The following is a 21,114-nucleotide window of genomic DNA, read 5'->3' as shown; positions in this document are numbered from 1 at the left end:
TAGATCTGGATGGTTGAACTATCATGGTCAAAGCCCCTGCAATTTTCATCCATGTTTCCCTTGGCTATCCATGATACATCTCATTTGGACCCTCGGCAATCCACAATGTGCTTCTTATCTTCTTTAAGAAAGCATTGTCATGTGCAGTGCTATTTCAAACTAGCAACAAATGGAATATCAAATACCACAAATGCCATTTGGAAAAACATTGTCATTTTGAAATCTTTGTCATAGGATTTCATACAATGTAACACAAAAAATCACACCAAATAATCGCTTTAAGGTCATCTGAAATAATGCTGAGTTTTGATCTCATACCTCCGTCATCCAATCTTTGAAGGTTCTTTCCCATTTTCCTGGTTTCTCTAAGTGTAGATAAGTGTCAAAAAGAATGAGGTACATGTACCTCTCTAGGTATTGTAGACTACACAAGTGCAAGCTTTCGGCAGTATCTTTATCCTTTGCCCCTTTTGACTGAAATAAAGATAACAAATAATTATTTGAAATGACATCAGTAACATATATCAATGAATCAATGTTCAAACATGCATCTGTTTTACCAACATCAGCATCTTTCCTGTAAAGTTTACACAACACATGAATGGTGTGGACCCTGGACATGGACTATAGGAGGAGGCTTTTACAACAGCATTTAGGCATTCGCCTACATTATTTAAAGAATGCATCTCGACCTGGCATTCACCTGTGTATCAGCCATGGAGTCATGGAAATTGAAGTTTCCACAGCATGGAAACAGGTCTTTTGGCCCAAATTGTCCATTCTGACTAAGATGTCACATCTACGCTCGTCCCACTTACCTGCGTTTGGCCCATATCCCTCTAAACCTTTCCTATCCATGTACTTGTCCAAATGTCTTTGAAATGTTACTATAGTACCTGACTCAACAACCCCCTCTGGCAGATCATTCCATATACCCACCGCTCTCTGTGTGAGAATGTTACCCCTCAGGTTCATATTAAATCTTTCCCCTCTTACCTTAAACCAATGTCCTCTTGTTCTTGCTTGCCCTCCTCTGGGTAAAAGACTCTGTGCAACTACCTTATCTAGTCCCCTCATGATCTTAAACACCTCTAAAAGATTAGCCCGCATCCCCCTGCGCTCCCTGCCGTTAAAGAATGTGTTCAGAATAGAATCCTTCAGAATAGTTTGATTTTCCTTTTGGCAAATTTGTTTTGGCTTCTTTCTCGTGTTTTTGTGAACTCAATCAACATTTCTGCCCTGGGCATCCAGATTCATGTCCAAATATATTGGCCATGTTCCACATAATTCAAAGGCAAATCTGCCCCAAAATGACCTTGGTACAACAAACAATGGTTCTCATGCAAAAGAGTCCCACCATGGTGAAGATCACAGAGGCAAAAAAACAAGGAAAATTGGAAAAGCAGCACATCATATTGCTACCATCTTGGATAGCTTACAACCCAATGATATGAACATTGAATTCTCTGATTTTAGGTAACAACCCATCTCCTTTTATTTGCCCCCTCTCTTCCCTGTTTCCCCCCCCCCCCCCGGATGCGCACCCATTTCTCCCTTTCCCCTTCTTCCCGCCCCCTTCCACCGATATGCACACTACCTTTTGTCTTTTCATCTCGGGCCTTTGTCTGACCATTTGCCAGTACCTGTATCCGCCCATTACTTGCCAAGCATTGTTGCTCCCCCACCTCACTTCCAGCATTAACCCCCTATTATTATCAGTCTGAAGAAGAATCCTAACCTGAAACGCCACTTATCCATATTCTCCAGAGATGCTGCCTGACCCGCTGAGTTACTCCAGTACTTTGTATCTTTTTTCAAAACCAGCAACTGTTGTCCCTGCGTCTCACATTTTGCACATTGTGTGTGTTGTAATGTTGTTTTTTGCAGGTTTGCACCATACAAGCAATAATCCCCGGGCAGCACAGCTTTTCAACCACTGAAATCTTTAGACCAAAATAACAGGTTAAAAAAGACTAAGAACAAACCAGCGCTTTTTGATGCCTTTTGCAATCCCAGTTAATGAGGTATTTCTGCAGCATGGTTATTTTTGTAAGAGAGGAATCGTAGCTGGCAATCTGCACACAGAAAACTCCCGTGAAAAGCAATGTGATAATGACCAGGTGCTTGAAGGACAACTATTGGTCGGGTCACCAAGAAATCTCCCCACCATGGGATGGTTTCTGTCCACCTGAGAGTGAGGGCATCTAAAGATGATATCATTAAAGCTGTGTCCAGATGATGACCTCCCATCTATGGAGTGCCTCAGCTCACAGCCTTCGTGCTCACTCTTGCCAAGTCTGGCACATTATATCCACAAGCTCATATTTCCCTTTCCTCTCATTGCCAGAGTACACCTTCTGTTTTAGTCAGGCGGCTTTCCACAATTACAGACTTCTGAACCATGTGAGGAGCTTATGGAAGATGTGTTGTGCACCCTGAAAGGGTGGCACGGTGGCACAGCAGTAGAGTTGCTGCCTTTCAGCACCAGAGACCTATGTTTAATCCTGACCACGGGTACTGCCTGTATGGAGTTTGTACGTTCTCGCCGTGACTGTGTGGGTATTCCCCGGGTGCTGTGGTTTCCTGCCACACTCCAACGTTTGTAGGTTAAAGATTGTCAGTAAAGATTGTAAATTGTCCCTAGTGTGTAGGACAGTACAAGTGTATGCAGATCGCTGGTCGGCGCCGACTCGGTGGGCCGAAGGGGCCGTTTCCGTGCTGTATCTCTAAACTAAGGAAAACTAAACTACACCGGGATGGAGTTGTTGGTGGCAAAGCTGGTTAGGGCAAAGACATTTTTTAGGACAATCCTAAAGGACTGGAGATATCATTGCACTAGTTAATGATAGAGAACACTTTTTGCACCAAGTGATCTTTACAGCAATTACCTCCAATACTTACTTGAGTTATGTTAGCACAACTGCCAATTGATTAGCATATCTTGTGAAGTCACCACCTGGCTAGCTGACCCATCAGCATCATCATCTCCATTGTGGATTAGAGTAGAGAGGGCACCCGTCCACATGCCAAGTGAAACTTATATCTTGGTCTTCAACTGAAATTATTTGTACATTTTATTTCATGAGAACAAGTGGTACAATCAGTAATTGACCAATGTGGGTATTATGGCAAATTTAGACATTTATTTTATTTGTCAGCTTTTAACTAGAATTATATGGTTGAATCCAGTTTTAGGGACTATTTATTGTGCTGATAGTGTTTACCTACATCGGCACTGGGTCAAAGAAGAAGCCATCTGAACAGGTGAACACAAATGTGATTTCCTGGTTAGTGGAAGTAGATTTATACTGCAGGAGCAGCACATGAAACAGAAATAGAAGCATCTCGCCTTAAATAGTTGTAGAATAGTGGGGCTTAATCGGACTGATTCAATTATAAATTAACTTCAGAGAATTTGCTGACCTCCTTTTACAACAAAGCAGGTTTTCTGCTTCAGATCTCAACTATTTAACGGTACCAAATATATTTTTTATTTCCGCATCACAGCAAATTCTCATCACAGCCGAACCATTGACCATTATCAACATAGACAACATCTGTCGGATTAATTTTCATGTGTAAAAACATTTGCTGACTTCAGTGAATATAGATCCAAAGTAAACTACTGTGCCTCATAAAAAACAACCTCAGTACAGGACCTCACTCAGAAAAGTAGTTCAAGGTTGCTGTAAATTATAAGGATGATTCAGAATCTGAAGTAAATCTGAAATAAAGGACAATGTTTCCAATGTGAAGCAAAATATATCATTCAGCTGCTGGTCTGAAAATTAGTTTCCTTTGTACATTATTGTACATTGTACATTAGTTTCCTAATGTACAATGAAAAGCTTTTGTTGCATGCTATCACAGTGTACAGATAAATGATAAAGGGTACAAAATTTAGTGAAGATAAGGTCTGATAAAGTACAATTAAAAGTCTCCAATGAGGTACATAGGAGGTTAGGACCGCACTCTAGCTGGTGAGGGAGTGCAACGTAAGTTCATCAGGTTAATTCCCCGAAAGGCGGGACTGACATATGATGAAAGAATGGATCGACTGGGCTTATATTCACTGGAATTTAGAAGGATGAGAGGGGATCTTATAGAAACATATAAAATTATTAAGGGACAGGCTAGATGCAGGAAAAATTGGACAGGCTAGATGCAGGAAAAATGTTCTCGATGTTGGGAGAGTCCAGAACCAGGGGCCACAGTTTAAGAATAAGGGGGAGGCCATTTAGGACAGATGAGGAAAATCTTTGAAGAACAGAGGGATATTGGAGTGCAAATAAAAATGTGTAGGAAAGAACTGCAGATGCTGGTTTAAATCAAAGGTAGACACAAAAAGCTGGAGTAACTCAAACTTCTTCTGAAGAAGGGTCTCGACCCGAAACGTCACCCATTCCTTCTGTCCAGAGATTCTGCCTGTCCCGCTGAGTTACAGGAAAGTGGACGGCTAAGAATGCGACACAGCAGGCAAAATCTGCTCTCCACCACGACGACATGGTAGGGCAAGTCCAACACGGAAGTGGCTTGGGGCTTGGCAGAAAGCGACCTTGCCGGAACAAGGCATCCTCACTGGAGCGCCGGAAGTTGGTCGCGGCCAAAGTCCGCCAACAGGAGGAGTCGAGTAGGTGTGCCAAGGTTGTGTCGCAAGCTAAACAGGGCCAGTGGATGAGATGGGAGAGTGTGGAAAACCGGAAGATCAGCATGGAAGGACATGTGGGAGATGGAGGCGAGCAGGATAAGTTTCCTCATTCGGGCAACCTATGATTTCCTTCCTAGCCCAAAAAATCTCAACCAATGGCTGGGAGAAGATCCATCATGCCCCCTGTGTTCAACACCAGCCACACTTAAGCACATCCTCACTGGGTGTAAAGTGAGCCTCTCCTAAGGACGATACACCTGGAGATATAATCAAGTGCTCAAATGCCTGGCAGCGACTCTGGAAAGCAGGAGAACAACCAACAGTGCCCTGCCGCCCAGAACAACCAACCCAGTTACGCCAATTACCTTTGTTCGGGAGGGGGAACAAAGGCAACGGAAAATTCCACCAAGAACCAGGTTTGGACAGCTGGAGGCAGCCCGGGATTGGCAGATGCTGGTGGACGTGGACCAACGGCTTACGGTTCCATCAGAGAGAGCCATCACCAACATGAGGCCTGATCTTGTCCTCTGGTCCAACTCTCAGCACACGGTGTACCTTGTGGAGCTCACAGTCCCTTGAGAGGATGCTGTGCAGGAAGTCTTCGAAAGAAAGAAATTGCGATATACAGAGCTTGCAGCGGAGGCAGAACAGCGGGGCTGGAGAGCAAAGATCTAACCCGGTAGAAGTTGGATGTCGAGGATTCGTGGCAACATCAATTGTAAGACTGATGAAGGACCCGGGGATCAATGGACAAGCCTTACGCCAGGCCATCAAGGAAACATCAAGTGGCAGAGTGGAGTAGCCAGTGGCTCTGGCTGAAGGAGAAAGACCCCATCTGGTCTCCCAAATAAGCCGGCTAGGCAGATGCAGAGGGGGGTGGTTCTGGGAAGCCAGAATGCACCGCTGAGCCTACTGGAGACGTCCTGGGCCCAGTCAGCGAAACGTTGACGAAAGTAGGTGCCCACTTGATAACCCCAATGACGTGTCTGCCTAGCCTTTCTCAACATCGGAGGAGCATGGGTGAGTGCATAAGCCTCCCATCACCACCGGGAGCAAGTTCACATTTGGCACTTTGGATTTTAACATCACGTCCTGTGTATTTGAAAACTCCAGCTTTTTGTGACTACCTTGGAGTGCAGATACATAGTTCCTTGAAGGTGGCGTCACATGTAGATGGGGTGGTCAGAAAGGCTTTTGGCACATTAGCCTTCATCAGTCAGAGTATTGAGTACAAAAGTTGGGAAGTCATATTGCCGTTACATAAGACGTTGGTGAGGCTGCATTTAGAGTATTGTGTTCAGTTCTGGGCACCATATTACAGGAAAGATGTTGTTAAGTTGGAAACATAGAAACATAGAAACATAGAAAATAGGTGCAGGAGTAGGCCATTCGGCCCTTCGAGCCTGCACTGCCATTCAATATGATCATGGCTGATCATCCAGCTCAGTAGCCTGTACCTGCCTTCTCTCCATACCCCCTGATCCCTTTAACAAAAAGGGCCACATCTAACTCCCTCTTAAATATAGCCAATGAACTGGCCTCAACTACCTTCTGTGGCAGAGAATTCCACAGACTCACCACTCTCTGTGTGAAGAAATGTTTTCTCATCTCGGTCCTACTCGGTTTCATCTGCAAAGGATGCAGATAGGATTTACAAGGATGTTTTCAGGATTTGAGGGTCTGAGCTATAAGGGGAGGTTGAGCAGGCTGGGACTTTATTCCCTGGAACACAGGATGCTGAGGGATGATCGTATAGAGGTGTATAAAATCATGAGAGGAATAGCTCAGGCAGGCGCACAGAATCTCTTCCCGGAGTGGGGGAATCGAGAACCAGCGTTTCAGGTGAAGGGGAAAGATTTTATAAGAATCTGAGGGATAACTTTTTCATGCAAAGGGTGGAGGGTATATGGAACGAGCTTCCAAAGGAGGTATGGGCCAAACGCAGGCAAGTAGGACTAGTGTAGACGGGACATGTTGGTCGATGTGGGCAAGTTGGGCCGAAGGGCCTGTTTCAATACTGTATGACTCTATGATTTTATAACTATGACTCTAAAAGAACTTAAACTTGAATCTACACACCTACCAGGAAGTAATTGTTCCTGCAGATGGAAAGGTATGCCACAAAGTTGTTGTCAGGGATGCTCATCTCTATTAAGTTAATTGTTTGCATTTAATGCTGTGAAGAGGTACTGATTTCTTTGAAAAGTTCCTAATACTGTAAAATCATGGTATAGAATAGTTCATCCATGATGGGAATATAGTTGACAACACAGGTAAGATTAGTATCTTTGTATGATGAGAATATATCCAATGTAAAATAATCTATTAGACCTTTTGAAAGTCATGTTTTCAAGGAAATGTCAGGTTATTGCAATTTCAGAAACCTCTGAATGTAATTTCAAACCAATAAGGCTCGGTTTCATTTCAGTATGTAACAAGTTGTTAGTATTCTAGTAAGGTGCAACATCTATAACCATGCAAAGTTCTGTTTCTTTCTTCATAATACCACACACTTTTGAATGGGAAAGGAGTGGGTAGCACAATATTGCCACCTACTGATGTAAAAGACACACAATGATTACAAGGATTATTCAGCATTAATTACTTCAGGACATTGTCTACCTGTGTAAAATGACCCTGGAAAGTCATTACAAGAACTAATTCATTTTCAATGATACTGATGTATTTCCAATTTCTAAGGGATGTTGTATAACCTGCTTGTACCTATGCTTAACATTAATAATGTAACAAGTTGATTTATCTTTGATATCTGAACTTATCTGAACTGAATGATATTGTAAGAAATTGTCTTATAGTAATCAAGTGAAAAGGTTTATAATTGATAACATTTTCAAAGTCATTTGGTCCTGGTGTGCTTGTTTGTGAGAAAACCTGTTCCTGTTGCCACACTTCCATGAAGATTGGATTACATCGAACAGTTCAACACAGAACAGGCCCTTTGTCCCACAATGTCTGTGGAGATGGTGATGCAAGTTAAACTGAATATCTGTCTGCACATCATCTTTATATCTCCATTCTCTGCCTATTATTGTGTCTAAATGCGTCTTGAGCATGACTCCCATATCTGTTTTCATCACTTCCTTTGCAGGCATTTCATACACCTATAAGTTTGTGTAAAAAATCTTTCTGTGTGAATTTCCTATAAACCTCCTCTCTCTCCTTAAAGTATTTCACAATTCCGCACTGGGAAAAAAAGTTCTAGCTATTGTGTGTTGACCAGCTTTTTTGTGTGTTGACCAGGTGCTGAGAAGTACTGTATGAAATTCTTTCCATGAGTCATCAGTGGAACAGGAAAAGAAACCAGGCTTAGGCATAAGAAGAGGAGAATTAATAAAGTATTGAGCCTGGTGCCTTTCACACTCTTGTTTAATTAACTGCCCTTTTGAAAATAAGATGATTCATAAACGCGGAGGCCAGCATCCTCGGGTAGACACCAGGGCTAAGAGAAGTCCACCTCAAGACGTGTCTTCTTACAAACAGAAGGGGAAAGTGAGGGCTGCATCAAATTTAGTGATTAGTTTGGAAGCCATTCCTGCCATAAAGTCAACAATGAAACCCACAGGAGAAGGACACAGACAGCTCTGTGAAATGGAAACAATTCCTTATCCAGTTTCAAAAGGTGACCAAAATATATGAGACCACAGCAGTGAGCTGCCAAGACTGAGCTGCCTTGTTTCTTCTTAGCCACTCTGCGTCATTTGTTATGGACTGTTTGTCTATTTTGTGTAATTATATTCTCATATTTATGAAGGTTGGTACCTTTTTGACCCAATAGACGGTAACTTTTCTGCAGCCTCATCTGTAAAATCTGTACCTCGGCATACACAAATTCTTATACAATCCTGCTCTGCCACAAAGGTTACCGTTGTCCTAAACTATACATATCCAGGGCATTTCAACATCCATCAAGTGGCATTCACAACATATCTTGCATATTGTAATCAAGAAGGTCATAGACGCACAGCTTGCTAGTTAGCTAGAAGGTAGTGCCTTCTAAAGGATGATGGTAAAAGGATCGAGCAATTAATTTCCCCTCAGGCAAGAGTTATCCTTTACATCAACATGTGTAGAAAAAAAACTGCAGATGCTGGGTTAAATCAAATGTAGACATAAAATGCTGGAGTAACTCAGCAGGTCAGGCAGCATCTCGGGAGAGAACGAATGGGTGACATTTCAGGTCGAGACTGAAGGGTCTCCAGCATTTTGTGTCTACCTTTGCATCAACATGGTCCTTTAGCTTTATAAAAGACCAAGCCTTCTATAGCAACAGTTTCTTTGTGATAATGGGCGCCAGGTTAAGAAGGCCTACAGCTGGTATACTGGCTGGGAAGGTTACGTTTTCATCTGTGGTGGTCCATATAATCTTTCTACCCACCCACCCTGTGGCAGTAATGAGAAAATATGCTGTCCCCATAACTGGTTCATGATTACCACTGGCAATAGCACTTATGAATTGAAAGGAATGCTATGATCAGAAGTTTTATTGACTTGATTATAGTTTTTCATCAGTGAAGTTCACAGTGCCTCCACAGAACTATCAACTTGCTTCAATGTAACCCAGAGTAAGTGAAAATGTATGGTATTTGTGCAAAGAAAGGGGACAGGTGACAGATGCACAACACTAATCCTAATGCATCGAGAAAGGTGTAGATCTGGGTGTTACAAGTAAGTACCGACAATTTCAGATAATAACTCACTGATGAATTCCCTCCATCCACAATGCAACCATGATCCGACTAACCACCTAACCCAGTCCTCAAGTTGACCATCCAAAAGAGCTTTAGCTATTGGTGCTGCTCTAGCTTCACTGGGTATACCAAAGTGAAAAGCAGTCAAAAAGCAAAATAGAAGCCCTGTCTGTAAATGCCCCAGCTGAAGGTGGTATATCTCAGCGGAACAATCAAACCCTGTTAGCTGTGGGAATAAGCAAGAGTGCTGATTGAGTGTGTGGAAGGAGAGTAGGCTGTGGTTCTCCAAAGAACTGAGTATCTGCCTCCACCATGGAACACATTTGCTGGGGTTCACCTCACCATTGGATCTTTGTTTGTCAATTGCGGCACAGCTGGTGGTTCCGTGACACATTTTTGATGTCCTACACCAGAGATAACCTTGAGTAGCATTCTCGGAAAGTACTGAAAAAATACTACTCCAACAGAGACATAGCTTTTGGTTGGGAAGTTAAAATATTGCTCCATCTGTAATGGAGTTGGTTAAAACATATTCCATGATATTAAGTGAAGAAATGTAGAATCAATCCTTCCAATAACATTACTAATACATATTATTTGCTTGCTAACAGATCACGACATGTGGGGTATTTGTGTACACAAGTTCCCTGGTTGGGCTCCAGTGTTACAGTAGTCCCTAAATTGCAAAACAAATGGCTATAAAGTCCTTTGCCATTTGGTAGATCATAAATGACACATAAAAATACTCATCTTCCTAAATTAGCTGGCATTTAGTTTGAGAAAAGCTAACAACACTGCGCTCAGTCTCAACTATGCTGTAGATAATAGAATCAGGATTTAGTCTAGTTTAGTTTATTGTCACGTGTACCTAGGTACAGTGAAAAGCTTTTGTTGCATGATATCCAGTCAGCAGAAAGACAATACATGATTACAATCGAGCCATTTTCAAGGTATAGATACATGGTAAAGGAATAACGTTTAGTGCAAGGCAAAGCCAGCAAAGTCCGATCAAGAATAGACTGAGGGTTACCAATGAGGTACAAGAAAATTGCATTATTGTTTTTGTTCATTGCACTATAAAGTAAGAAATGCTTAAAATGCAACTAGTCTCCCGGAAGACTATCTCAGTGTAATTGTACCTTCAGTGCAACATTGTGTGGTGCATATCTAACATTTTTCCAGCCTTTCATCCTGAGACGATCGCATGATTTACCTAATCTATTAAGCCTTCTGCATTGTTAAAAGGACTTCACAGCTGGGAATGTTGAACAAGGGAACACTTTATGTAATTCTTGGAGGACTTTCTTTCACAATCAAGTTCAGGCAGTTTAGAATCTAACAAGATCAAGCAAGATGGTCATCACAGTATAAACTGGATGGCTACAAAGGCTTGCTGCAATCAATAGATCCCATCAGCACCTTGCCATCTCACAACAAGCTCTGTTCAGCATTGTTCAGTATTCGTAAGGCTTAGCAAAAATAATACACACAGGAGTTCAACGAGAGCAAGATAATAAATGCATTTTTCATTGCAATTCGACCTCTTAAGATATGGGAAAGTGGAGATGATTGTCAAGGTACAAAATTATAAGATCATTCAGGCCATCTCAAACTTTCCAATAACAAAGATGCAGTCTCCCTATCCCACCCTTAATGCAATTGAAGGCATTTCCAGGAGTTTTGTTCTTTTGTCCTCTCTGGAAGTTTGTGTCACTGCTGTTTCACAGCTCCAGTGCTCTACGTTCATTCCTGACATCCTGTATTATCCGTGTCGAGATTGCACGCCCTCCCTGTGATTACATTTCTCCTGGTGCTCCAGTTTCCTCCCACTTCCAAATGCATGCTGGTTGGGAGGTTAGTTGGCTCCTGTAAAAATTTCCCCCAGTGTAGGAGAGTGGTGGAGGTGGAGTTTGATAGGCATCTGATAGAGAAATTAATGGGAAAATGGGATTTCTCTGAGAGCCTGCACAGATTTGATGGGGTGAATGGCCTCCTTCCATGTTGTAAGAAAATATGAAAGTATGAGAAAGTCTTTAGATTATTCTTTTTCGAAGGTAAATAGATGTCATAATTCCATGAATGTGTCTGCGGATTCTCAGATAGTAAAAGTAATGGAAGAAGCAGTGCACACTATTTGCTTCAGTTTTAGAGAATAATTACTTTCCTAATTGCCTGACCTTTGGGAGGATCTTCGAACAAGCCTGCCTCAAAATCAAAGTGAAACTGGGAGGAGAATGTACAAACATCGTGCAGATAGCACCCGTAGTCAGTATCGAACCCAGGTCTCTGGTGCAGTCTGGAAACAACTCTCTCCCCTTAATCTCCTTCTTAAAATTGCCTCTGCTGTGGGCACACTTACAGTATTTGGCTGGAAACTGCATTATTACAGGTGAACACCGTGTTATGATGGAGTTGGATGCCTAGAGCACAGTCTGTATTGCCAACGGCCATAATGCCTGGGTCGCTTGCACAATGAAAATATAATAATGTTTGAGTTCCAGAGAGTGGATCTTTTGCTCGACATTGGCTGAACATTGCTGAAGTAATCCTTTTCTTTATTTTGCCCAATAGACACTTTGCATTCCATGTAAAATTCTCTGATTCTCTGAATGCATTCAAGAGAGAGCTAGATAGAGCTCTTAAGGAGTCAGGGGGTATGGGGAGAAGGCAGGAACGGGGTACTGATTGAGAATGATCAGCCATAATCACATTGAATGGTGGTGCTGGCTCAAAGGGCCGAATGGCCTCCTCCTGCACCTATTGTTTATTGTCTATTGTCTAAAATTAGCAATCAAGCATTTTTCTTTTACTGTAGCAATCGATAAATATGTTGTCACGACCAGCCTGACCTGCTGAGCTCCTGCAGCAATTTGTATTTTGCTCAAAATTTCAGCATCTACAGGCTTTTGTGTCACAGTGGACCACCCATGTCAGTGGTGTCGAGGTCCTCTGATTCTGACGCCTCCAGTTACATACTTAACTTTCTATTATATGGGACAGGTGGTGGTTTGGAGACCCAGTGATAGAAGACTATCCAAATGCTGCCAGCCATGTGACCAGTTTCAATGCCAATCAAAGTGAACATTAACCCAAATAGGTGCATTGAATAAATTGTCGGTATAATAGTGAATGAAAGTAAATATGTATTAATCATCCAATGAGCGATAAATGCATAGAAAGGAAATCCAAATGATGGTTTAAACCAAATATAGACACAAAATGCTGGAGTAACTCAGCGGGACAGGCAACGTCTCTGGAGAGAAGGAAGAAGGGTTTCAACCCGAAACGTCACCCATTCCTTCTCTCCAGAGATGCTGCCTGTCCCACTGAGTTACTCCAGCATTTTGAGTCTATCTTCGAATGATAAATGCAGCTCTTTTTGAAAACAGAAATGATGATTACCTTCTTGTAGGTGTTGAGGATGAGTTCCCTCAAGTGGTGCATCATTGGAGTCATTGAATCACTCACTGCGTCAAGAGCTCTGTCCACATCCTTTTTCATTTCATCACCATTTGGAAGAATACGTACCAGACTGAGAACTGCCTGCGAGACAAGTAAACAGAGGTGCAATAAAAGGAAGCTTTGGGAATCATCTTCAGTCTTTGTTCTAACATTACATTTCGACTGCTTGTCTATCCTAATTATGAAGGCACTGCTCATAATTCCTCATGGATTCATAGTATCCTTTGGTCAATACTTGGAACATGATCCTGCTGCGCCCAAGCATTAAACAAATTCCTTTCAAAGGACAAAAAGTAGCTGTCCAGCACAAACTTCCACAGAATATGATTCAACATTTTATATGTCAAGATGGCGGCGCGCACGGACGCAGCGGCTCACAGCTCTCCCTTTCGGTGCGTTTTATGTGTGTTATCTGTGTTATGTCTGTTAGTCAATTTTAGTCATGCAAATCAGGCAAATCAGGCAAATCCTACTTACAACCGCAAGGATCTGATCATAGGATTCCAGTGCAATCGGGACCTTATGCGCGAATTTCCACACCCGCGAAATATACCGGAAGAGATAGCCAGGACACCGGGCTCTCCGTGGATAGTTGTCGGCGCGAACAGGCGTCGCAGGCGGAGGAGAAACAGGAAGCAAAAGCGAGGACGCCGGTCCGGTATACTTGCCAAGCTAAAGAGACAGCCACACAAACCACCGCTACCCAGCATGTTTCTCACCAACGCCAGATCCATCATCAACAAAATGGACGAACTAAAACTACAGATATCAGCAAACAAACTCGTGGAGGACTGTTGCATTCTCTTAGTAACAGAGACATGGCTTCATCCACTTATCCCAGACGGAGCCATTGAGCTAGCCGGGCGTACAGCGTTTCGTTGGGACAGAAACATCGACTCCGGTAAGAGCAAGGGGGGGGGGGGGGTTTATGCATTTACGTGCACAACAACTGGTGCACTAACATCCAAATCATGGATAGCCATTGTTCTCCTGATCTGGAGTTCCTAACAGTTAAATGCAGGCCTTTTTACCTTCCTCGTGAATTTACAGGGGTTATAGTAACAGCAGTCTACATCCCACCGAATGCTAACGCTAGCACAGCTTTAGGCTACCTGCTCGGTGCAATAAACTCACAACAGAGCACATATCCAGAAGCAGCCAACATCATAGCCGGGGACTTCAATCATGCAGACCTAAAGTCAGTTCTCCCGAAACTTGAACAACACATAAGATGTGCTACCAGGGGGAAAAACACACTAGACAAGGTTTATTCAAATATTAAGAAGGGTTTCAGGTCAGCACCACTACCACACCTGGGGCAGTCAGATCACCTGTCCATATTCTTAACTCCAGCATACACTGAAACTTTCAGGAGGAAAGCTCCAGTCACCATAAAGACTGTTAAGACATGGCCTGAAGGAGCTTCCTCGCAGCTGCAGGATTGCTTCGAAAGGACCAACTGGGATATTTTTGAGGATCAGGACTTGGAGGAGTATACATCAACTGTACTCTGCTACATCCAAAACTGTATTGACAATGTCACCGTCGACAAACGTATCCGGTTGTATCCCAATCAGAAGCCCTGGATGACAAAGGATGTCAGGTCTCTCCTCAAGGACCGTAACACCGCCTTCAGGTCTAGTGATAGAGCTCTATACAGTGCTGCTAGAACCAACCTGAAGAGAGGCATCAAGGATGCCAAAGCGTCCTACAAGAGGAAGATTGAGGACCACTTTACCAACAATGACCCACGGCGGATATGGCAAGGCATCCAGCACATCACCAACTACAAGACCAGCAACCGCACGACTGCCAACGGCGACGCATCGCTGGCAGAGGAACTTAACTGTTTCTTTGTTCGTTTCGAGGTGAAAGCTGCAGTGGCAGACATAACACCCTCTCCAGCACCTGACAGCAACACCTTCACTGTGCAGGAGTATGATGTTAAGCGCGTGCTCAGAGCAGTGAATCCCAGGAAAGCTGCAGGCCCCGATGGTGTGACGGGCAGAGTGCTGAGGGAATGTGCAGACCAATTATCTGAGGTCTTCACAAAAATCTTCAACCTGTCCCTTTTAAAATCCACCATCCCTCCCTGCCTGAAGTCCGCCACAATCATCCCACTGCCGAAAAAGTCTGTCATCAGCGACCTTAACGACTACCGTCCGGTAGCACTCACACCGGTCATCACAAAGTGCTTCGAGAGACTGGTCCTGCAGCACATCAAAGCCAGCCTCCCACCCACCTTCGACCCATACCAGTTTGCCTACAGAGCAAATAGGTCTACAGGGGATGCCATCGACACTGCTCTTCACACTGCACTGACCCACCTTGAACACCAGGGGTGCTATGTGAGGATGCTCTTCCTTGACTTCAGCTCTGCCTTTAACACGGTCATCCCGAGCAGACTGGTCACCAAACTTTCTGACCTTGGATTTTCCCAAACCATCTGCCAATGGATCAAGGACTTCCTGACCAACCGCCCCCAGACCGTCAAAATAGGCCCTCACCTCTCCTCCACCATTACACTGAGCACCGGCTCACCACAGGGCTGTGTGTTGAGCCCCATCCTTTACTCCCTCTACACTCACGACTGCGCCCCCACCCATCCCACCAACACCATCATCAAGTTCGCGGATGACACGACTGTGGTTGGACTCATCTCAGGAGGAGATGAGACAGCCTATAGGGATGAAATCCAAAGGCTGGCAGCATGGTGTTCAGTGAACAATCTTGTCCTGAACTCCTCCAAAACAAAGGAACTTATAATTGACTTCAGGAAAACCAGTGTAGAATACGACCCACTCTACATCAATGGGGTCTGTGTGGAAAGGGTACCCGCTTTCAGGTTCCTGGGTACGCACATCGCAGAGGATCTTACCTGGTCTACCAACACCATCACCACAGTAAAGAAGGCACAGCAGAGACTCCACTTCCTGAGGATCCTCAGGAAAACCAACCTGCAGGAGCTCATGATGTCCTTCTATCGCTGCTCCATCGAGAGTGTGCTGGCATACTGTATAACCACATGGTATGCCAGCTGCTCAGAAAAGGACAGGAAGGCCCTTCAGAGGGTCATCACGACGGCCCAGAAGATCATCGGCTGCTCACTGCCCTCCCTGGAGCACCTGTTCAGCCTACGCTGCCTCAGTAGAGCAGGCAAAATAATAAAAGATCCATCCCACCCCGGCCACCGTCTGTTTGTTCATCTGCCCTCTGGTCGACGTTTCAGGTCGATCAAATCCCGAACAAACAGACTTAAGAACAGTTTTTACCCCAGGGCCATACGAGAACTGAACACTACCTTCTGCACTAGGCAACACTGTTAAAAAATCTTGTACTTAATATAATTGTGTTTATTTGTTTTTGCATTTATTGCATATATGTTTGTACGCACCGTCAGGATTGGCTATTTTTTAATTTCGTTGTACTCGTTGCAATGACAATAAATGAATATTATTATTATTATTATTATTATTATTATTATTATTATATTCACACACATCTTTGAACCTCCAAATAATCGTGTTAATTTGGTTCAGTTTCTTTATACATTTTTATGATAAATATGCTGTACACTTTGATTCTAAAAGTAGAATACTCATTTTTTCATTTTCATTATATTTGTAAGAAGCCTGCACCGGTGTAGATGAGATGCATTTTTCTTAACCTTTCTTGACTTATTCATCTAAATGATTCCAAAAGATATTCAACTTTGACATAATTGAATGAATGGCCTTCTTTTCTAGCCACACATTTCTATGACTGCAAGATTCAATGAGATATGCAGCAATAAGTAAAGGCGAGTATTTGGATTTAACAGTGTTGTTTCTTCATTACTCTGCTATTTTGTGTTCACCGCGACTTCAGGGCAGTTGAGTGTTGCATCTTGGACCTAACAACTCCTATAAGGAACCAAAAGAAAACTATCCTCCACACGCTTTCAATGTTTATAAACTCAGCCCAAATAAATGCAAGAGTGAGAAAAGATGAGATCATTGAGTATAGAAATGGATACTGAAAATATTCACTCTGGTGAGAATGAAGATCGAAAATACATAATATTAACATTTATGACCTCCCTCAATAATCTGTAAAGGCTGGTTCAACTGAAACGCAAGGATTAGATGGACAGAATTTTTATTAGGAAGGCATACCAAAACAATATAGAGCAGATGGTGATGTGAAATTAAGCATAAATAAATCTTTATCTAACTAAATGGAAGAGAAAGCTTGCGTGGTTGAATTGAGTATTCCAGTTTTAGAGTCAAAGCGTATATTGCATAGAAACAGTGCATTCATCCATATAAATCCCATTTTACAGCACTTGGGCCATAACCTATCCCCAAGCTTTTCAAGTGCTCATCTCAACACTTTTGAAATGGTGTCAGTGACTGTCTCCACCACTCTCCTTGGCAGCATATTCCAGGTACACCACTCACGGGGTGAAAATGGCATTCCTCGGGTCCCCTCTAAATCTCTTACCCCTTAACCAAATTTGTGTCCTTTGATGTTAGGAAAAGTTTCCTCCACTATACTCAATCTATTACTGCTCATAATTTTGCATACCTCTGTCAAGTCCCATCTTAACCTTCTCTGTTCCAGGGTAAAGAGACATAGTCTACAGTCTCTCCTCACAACCGAAACACTCCATCACAGGCAACATCCTGGTGAATCTCCTCTGCATGACATTTACCTGCGGTGTCACTTTCAAGGATCGAGGTTTTCACGTGGAGATTTCCCCAAAGACTTATTTACAACAATACAACAATCCTTTAAATTTAAATACAACAATCCTTTTTGATGTATTTTTTAAAATGTATTCAATATGCTCAACGCAATCCTGTTAAAATTCCTGCACATTCCTTGTCGGTTACCCTTCCAAATAGAGTCTGTGGAAAAAAGTTTACTCTTGCCACAGCACTGAAAAATTTCGTTGAATTCCCAGGCCCATCACCTTTGATAATAAAAACATTAGGTCCATCTGTTTTCATTTTAAATTTCCAGCATTTCCAGTTGTTTTTTGATTTCCACCATCTTAATTCGCCATGTATGCTCTTTACACACCAATACTATCCTGCGGACTAAGTTGCTGAAGATGTCCAGCATGGCAGAGTAAACAGTGGTAAGTGGTGAGTTGTGCAGAGCCCCCACCAAACCCCCGAGCTCCGATAGCCTCTGACTGAATGCAATGCTTAGAGAAAAACTTCAGTTTCTGTCAAAGTCTGAAGAAATCTTTAATTCACTGGCATTCGGACATTTATAAACTGTTAACATAGAAACATTAAAAATAGGTGCAGGAGTAGGCCATTCGGCCCATCGAGCCAGCATTCATATATAATTTAAAACAAGAAAATTGGTCATATGGTGTAAATCCGACGGTGGCACGGTATTGCAGTGGTAGAGTTGCTGCCTTACAACTCCAGAGATGCAGGTTTGATCCTGACTACGGGTGCTGTCTGTACGGAGTTTGTATGTTCTCCCTGTGACCTGCATGGGTTTTCTCCGGGATCTCCAGTTTCCTCCCACACTCCAAAGATGTACAGGTTTGTAGACTAATTGGCTCAGTATAATTGTAAATTGTCCCTAGTGTGTGTAGAATAGTGTTAGTGTGCTGGGATCACTGGTTGGCATGGACTCGGTGGGCTGAAGGGCCTGTGCCTGCGCAATATCTCTAGACTAAACTAAACCCACACTAACACAGTGACTGATACTGCAGTAGGATTTAGTCAGTGTGGATGACTAAACAGCATTAGTTCCACCTGCCTAATTTTGTCAATCAAAGTTGCAAATTACAGCCCACTTCACCACAACTATGCTGCTTTAACATTTGCCAGTGTTTGACCAGCCTGTGGTGTTTGACAATGATGAACACATCATCATTGTTCAGTGTATCTCCTCTCCTGTTTAGCAGGATTGTTCTGTTGTCCTCTGGTGCCGTGCATCTTTAAGCTTGAACACACTCTGCTACCCATATCCATGTGTGTGCTCACAGCATGATCCTAATGGTCAGGCAGGTCACGTGGCAAGTCTGCTTTGCTACCATGTAATAATTTCAGAGGTAGACTTTGTCTAGACCAACAGCTTAAATATTTAATAATGTATACACTTTAATTGTGCTGCCAGACAAATAAATTAAAACCTCTTTTGGATACAATGATCCAGTGTCTCAATGCATCACTCCTGATGTTACACCCAGTAGAATATTTATCCACGGCATGGTTAAAAGTGCCAAATACTGCAGCGAGATCAAAAGTTACCTTAGTTTCTCTAGAATTACATGCAATACCACAGGTAATTTTGATGAGCCTAACACTAGGGATGAAAATTGATCAGAACGCATTTGTATGTGTACTTCCTTAAAGACTTTCACGCTCCTGCTCATAATTGTTTCTTACCTCAAACTCGCCCTTTGTATACTTGGCATCGGGAATGCTCACCATATCCTCCACAATAGGTTCTGGGAAGCCCTGTAAGGAGAGTCCAGCAACTGAAGATAAGCAACATTATATGATAAAAACATTCACTTTTCAAGTACAATCTTCAAGTTCAAGTACGACATTAAGTCCACAAAGGCAACAAATGGATGAGTCATTGGTGTGAAGAATATCATTGGAAGTGTTAAAAGGAAACTTAGAGGAAATACAGAAGGTTTTTCAAACATTTGGACACTCTCACTGTTTAAAAGACCCTTAAATGTGAAAAGTGAGACTATAAGCCCCTTTGGGAAAGTGTAATGAATGGTGACCTGAAACATAAGTTCCAATTCTCATTCCATGTGCAGGCATAACCTGCTTTATGTCTTCTGCTACCTCCTTTGATTTTAGGTTACCAGTAATACTTGGTTTTCATTTTGCACAGATAGAAATTAATTGGAACTCATCTTCAAATAGTATGATAGGTTGTTTTGCATTGAGTATACATTAAATAAATCACTCAGCATTCTAAATGTGCAACACTTCTTCATTGCTGCACTAGAGGTCAGGCTAGTGCGGAGCAAAATGTGAACCCTCAGCCTTTGCATCAAATGATATGTTATTAACCAAAGGCTATCACCTCAGAAACTGAGAAACAATTGGAACTAACAGCTATTTCTCAGACTTAGTGAGGCAAAAATATCCCATGCTTCTAGTAATGTACAGTTGCTACAAGTGCAATGGAACATCACATTAATAAAATTTCTCCAAACTAAACCCTATGGCAATTACAGGCCCAATGTTTTTTTGAAGCTGGAGATACTGAAATCGGGAACACTTTACAGGATTTTTTTCCCCTGATGGTTTCTTCAGTGAGACTTCTGTTTCTCATTGTCTATTCCTCCCCCCCATATGTATATGTTTTTATACTCTGCTTCACCATGAGTTATAATTTCAAAGGAAAGTTACCAGCAAGACTTCACTGAAAAACAGAAAGGCACTGAGAGCTGTATTGCTATTCTCTTCCAAACAATTACCTAAAGCAAATGAAATAATATTTTAAATAGACAAATCTAAACTGGTCCTGTGGAAACTTTTAACTTACTTTAATGTGCCAGACCAGAAGCAGGGAGATGACCATGCCAGCTGTGGTCCTCCCTTTACCATCGTGACAATTTAATACAATCACTGTATTTTGATCTGCGATTAAATTTGACCTCACGACATTAACGAAAACATCAAATTCCTGCCGATACAAAGACAATTGGAAAATATCAGACCGATAATCAAATGTGATTATAATATTTTGCTTCACTTCTCAGAGTTTGCCTGGAAGAGGGCATTTAATGTTTCAAGCCTAAATTTTAACCCACAATGGGAGATAACTACCTAGACATAAACAAATTAACAATCACACCCCACCATGAAGAAATGTAATTTTTGGCCTTCTCTGCTTGGGCACCAATACGCCTTCCAAGCAAATCCTAGGCAATTGATGTGAACAAGAGGAACTTGCCATCGGAGTCCAGAGTTCGACCCAATTGACAAGGCCAGTGATGGGGAGGGCTCCATTGGAGACCCATTGTTTATTTTGGTGGGACCATGAGGAGCACTTCCCTGTTGAGACACTGCAATTAAAAGCAGACTGCTGTCCAATGAGTTACATTTATATACTGCACATTGTCAAAGGGATGGGAAGGGGATGTTTCAATACAGTCATTAACCACACATGTATCCAACTTCTGCAGGGTCAACAGTTTTAAAAATATACCAGCCAGACAAAATTTAGAGCATAGGGAGCTATGATCATATAGAGGTGTATAAAATGATGAACAAATACGCCACAGTCGTTACAGACTTCAGAAGGAAATGTGTGGAGGAC

General features: G+C 42.5%; 1 protein-coding gene across 1 annotated transcript in view; it reads right to left on the bottom strand.

Moving 5' to 3' along the window:
* LOC144592239 (paladin-like) overlaps nucleotides 1–21,114 on the bottom strand; it is an 88,722-nt gene that overhangs the window by 20,243 nt on the left and 47,365 nt on the right. Inside the window, exons 13-16 of the mRNA XM_078396771.1 lie at nucleotides 20,338–20,478; nucleotides 19,215–19,286; nucleotides 12,760–12,900; nucleotides 319–474 (exon numbers count right to left, since the gene is read on the bottom strand). Of these exons, the coding sequence (XP_078252897.1) occupies nucleotides 319–474; nucleotides 12,760–12,900; nucleotides 19,215–19,286; nucleotides 20,338–20,478 (510 nt within the window). The remainder of the gene's footprint in view (nucleotides 1–318; nucleotides 475–12,759; nucleotides 12,901–19,214; nucleotides 19,287–20,337; nucleotides 20,479–21,114) is intronic.

Source organism: Rhinoraja longicauda, chromosome 3 (genome assembly GCF_053455715.1).
Source record: "Rhinoraja longicauda isolate Sanriku21f chromosome 3, sRhiLon1.1, whole genome shotgun sequence".
Classification (NCBI taxonomy): Eukaryota; Metazoa; Chordata; class Chondrichthyes; order Rajiformes; family Arhynchobatidae; genus Rhinoraja; species Rhinoraja longicauda.
This window is presented reverse-complemented; position numbering and strand designations above follow the sequence as displayed.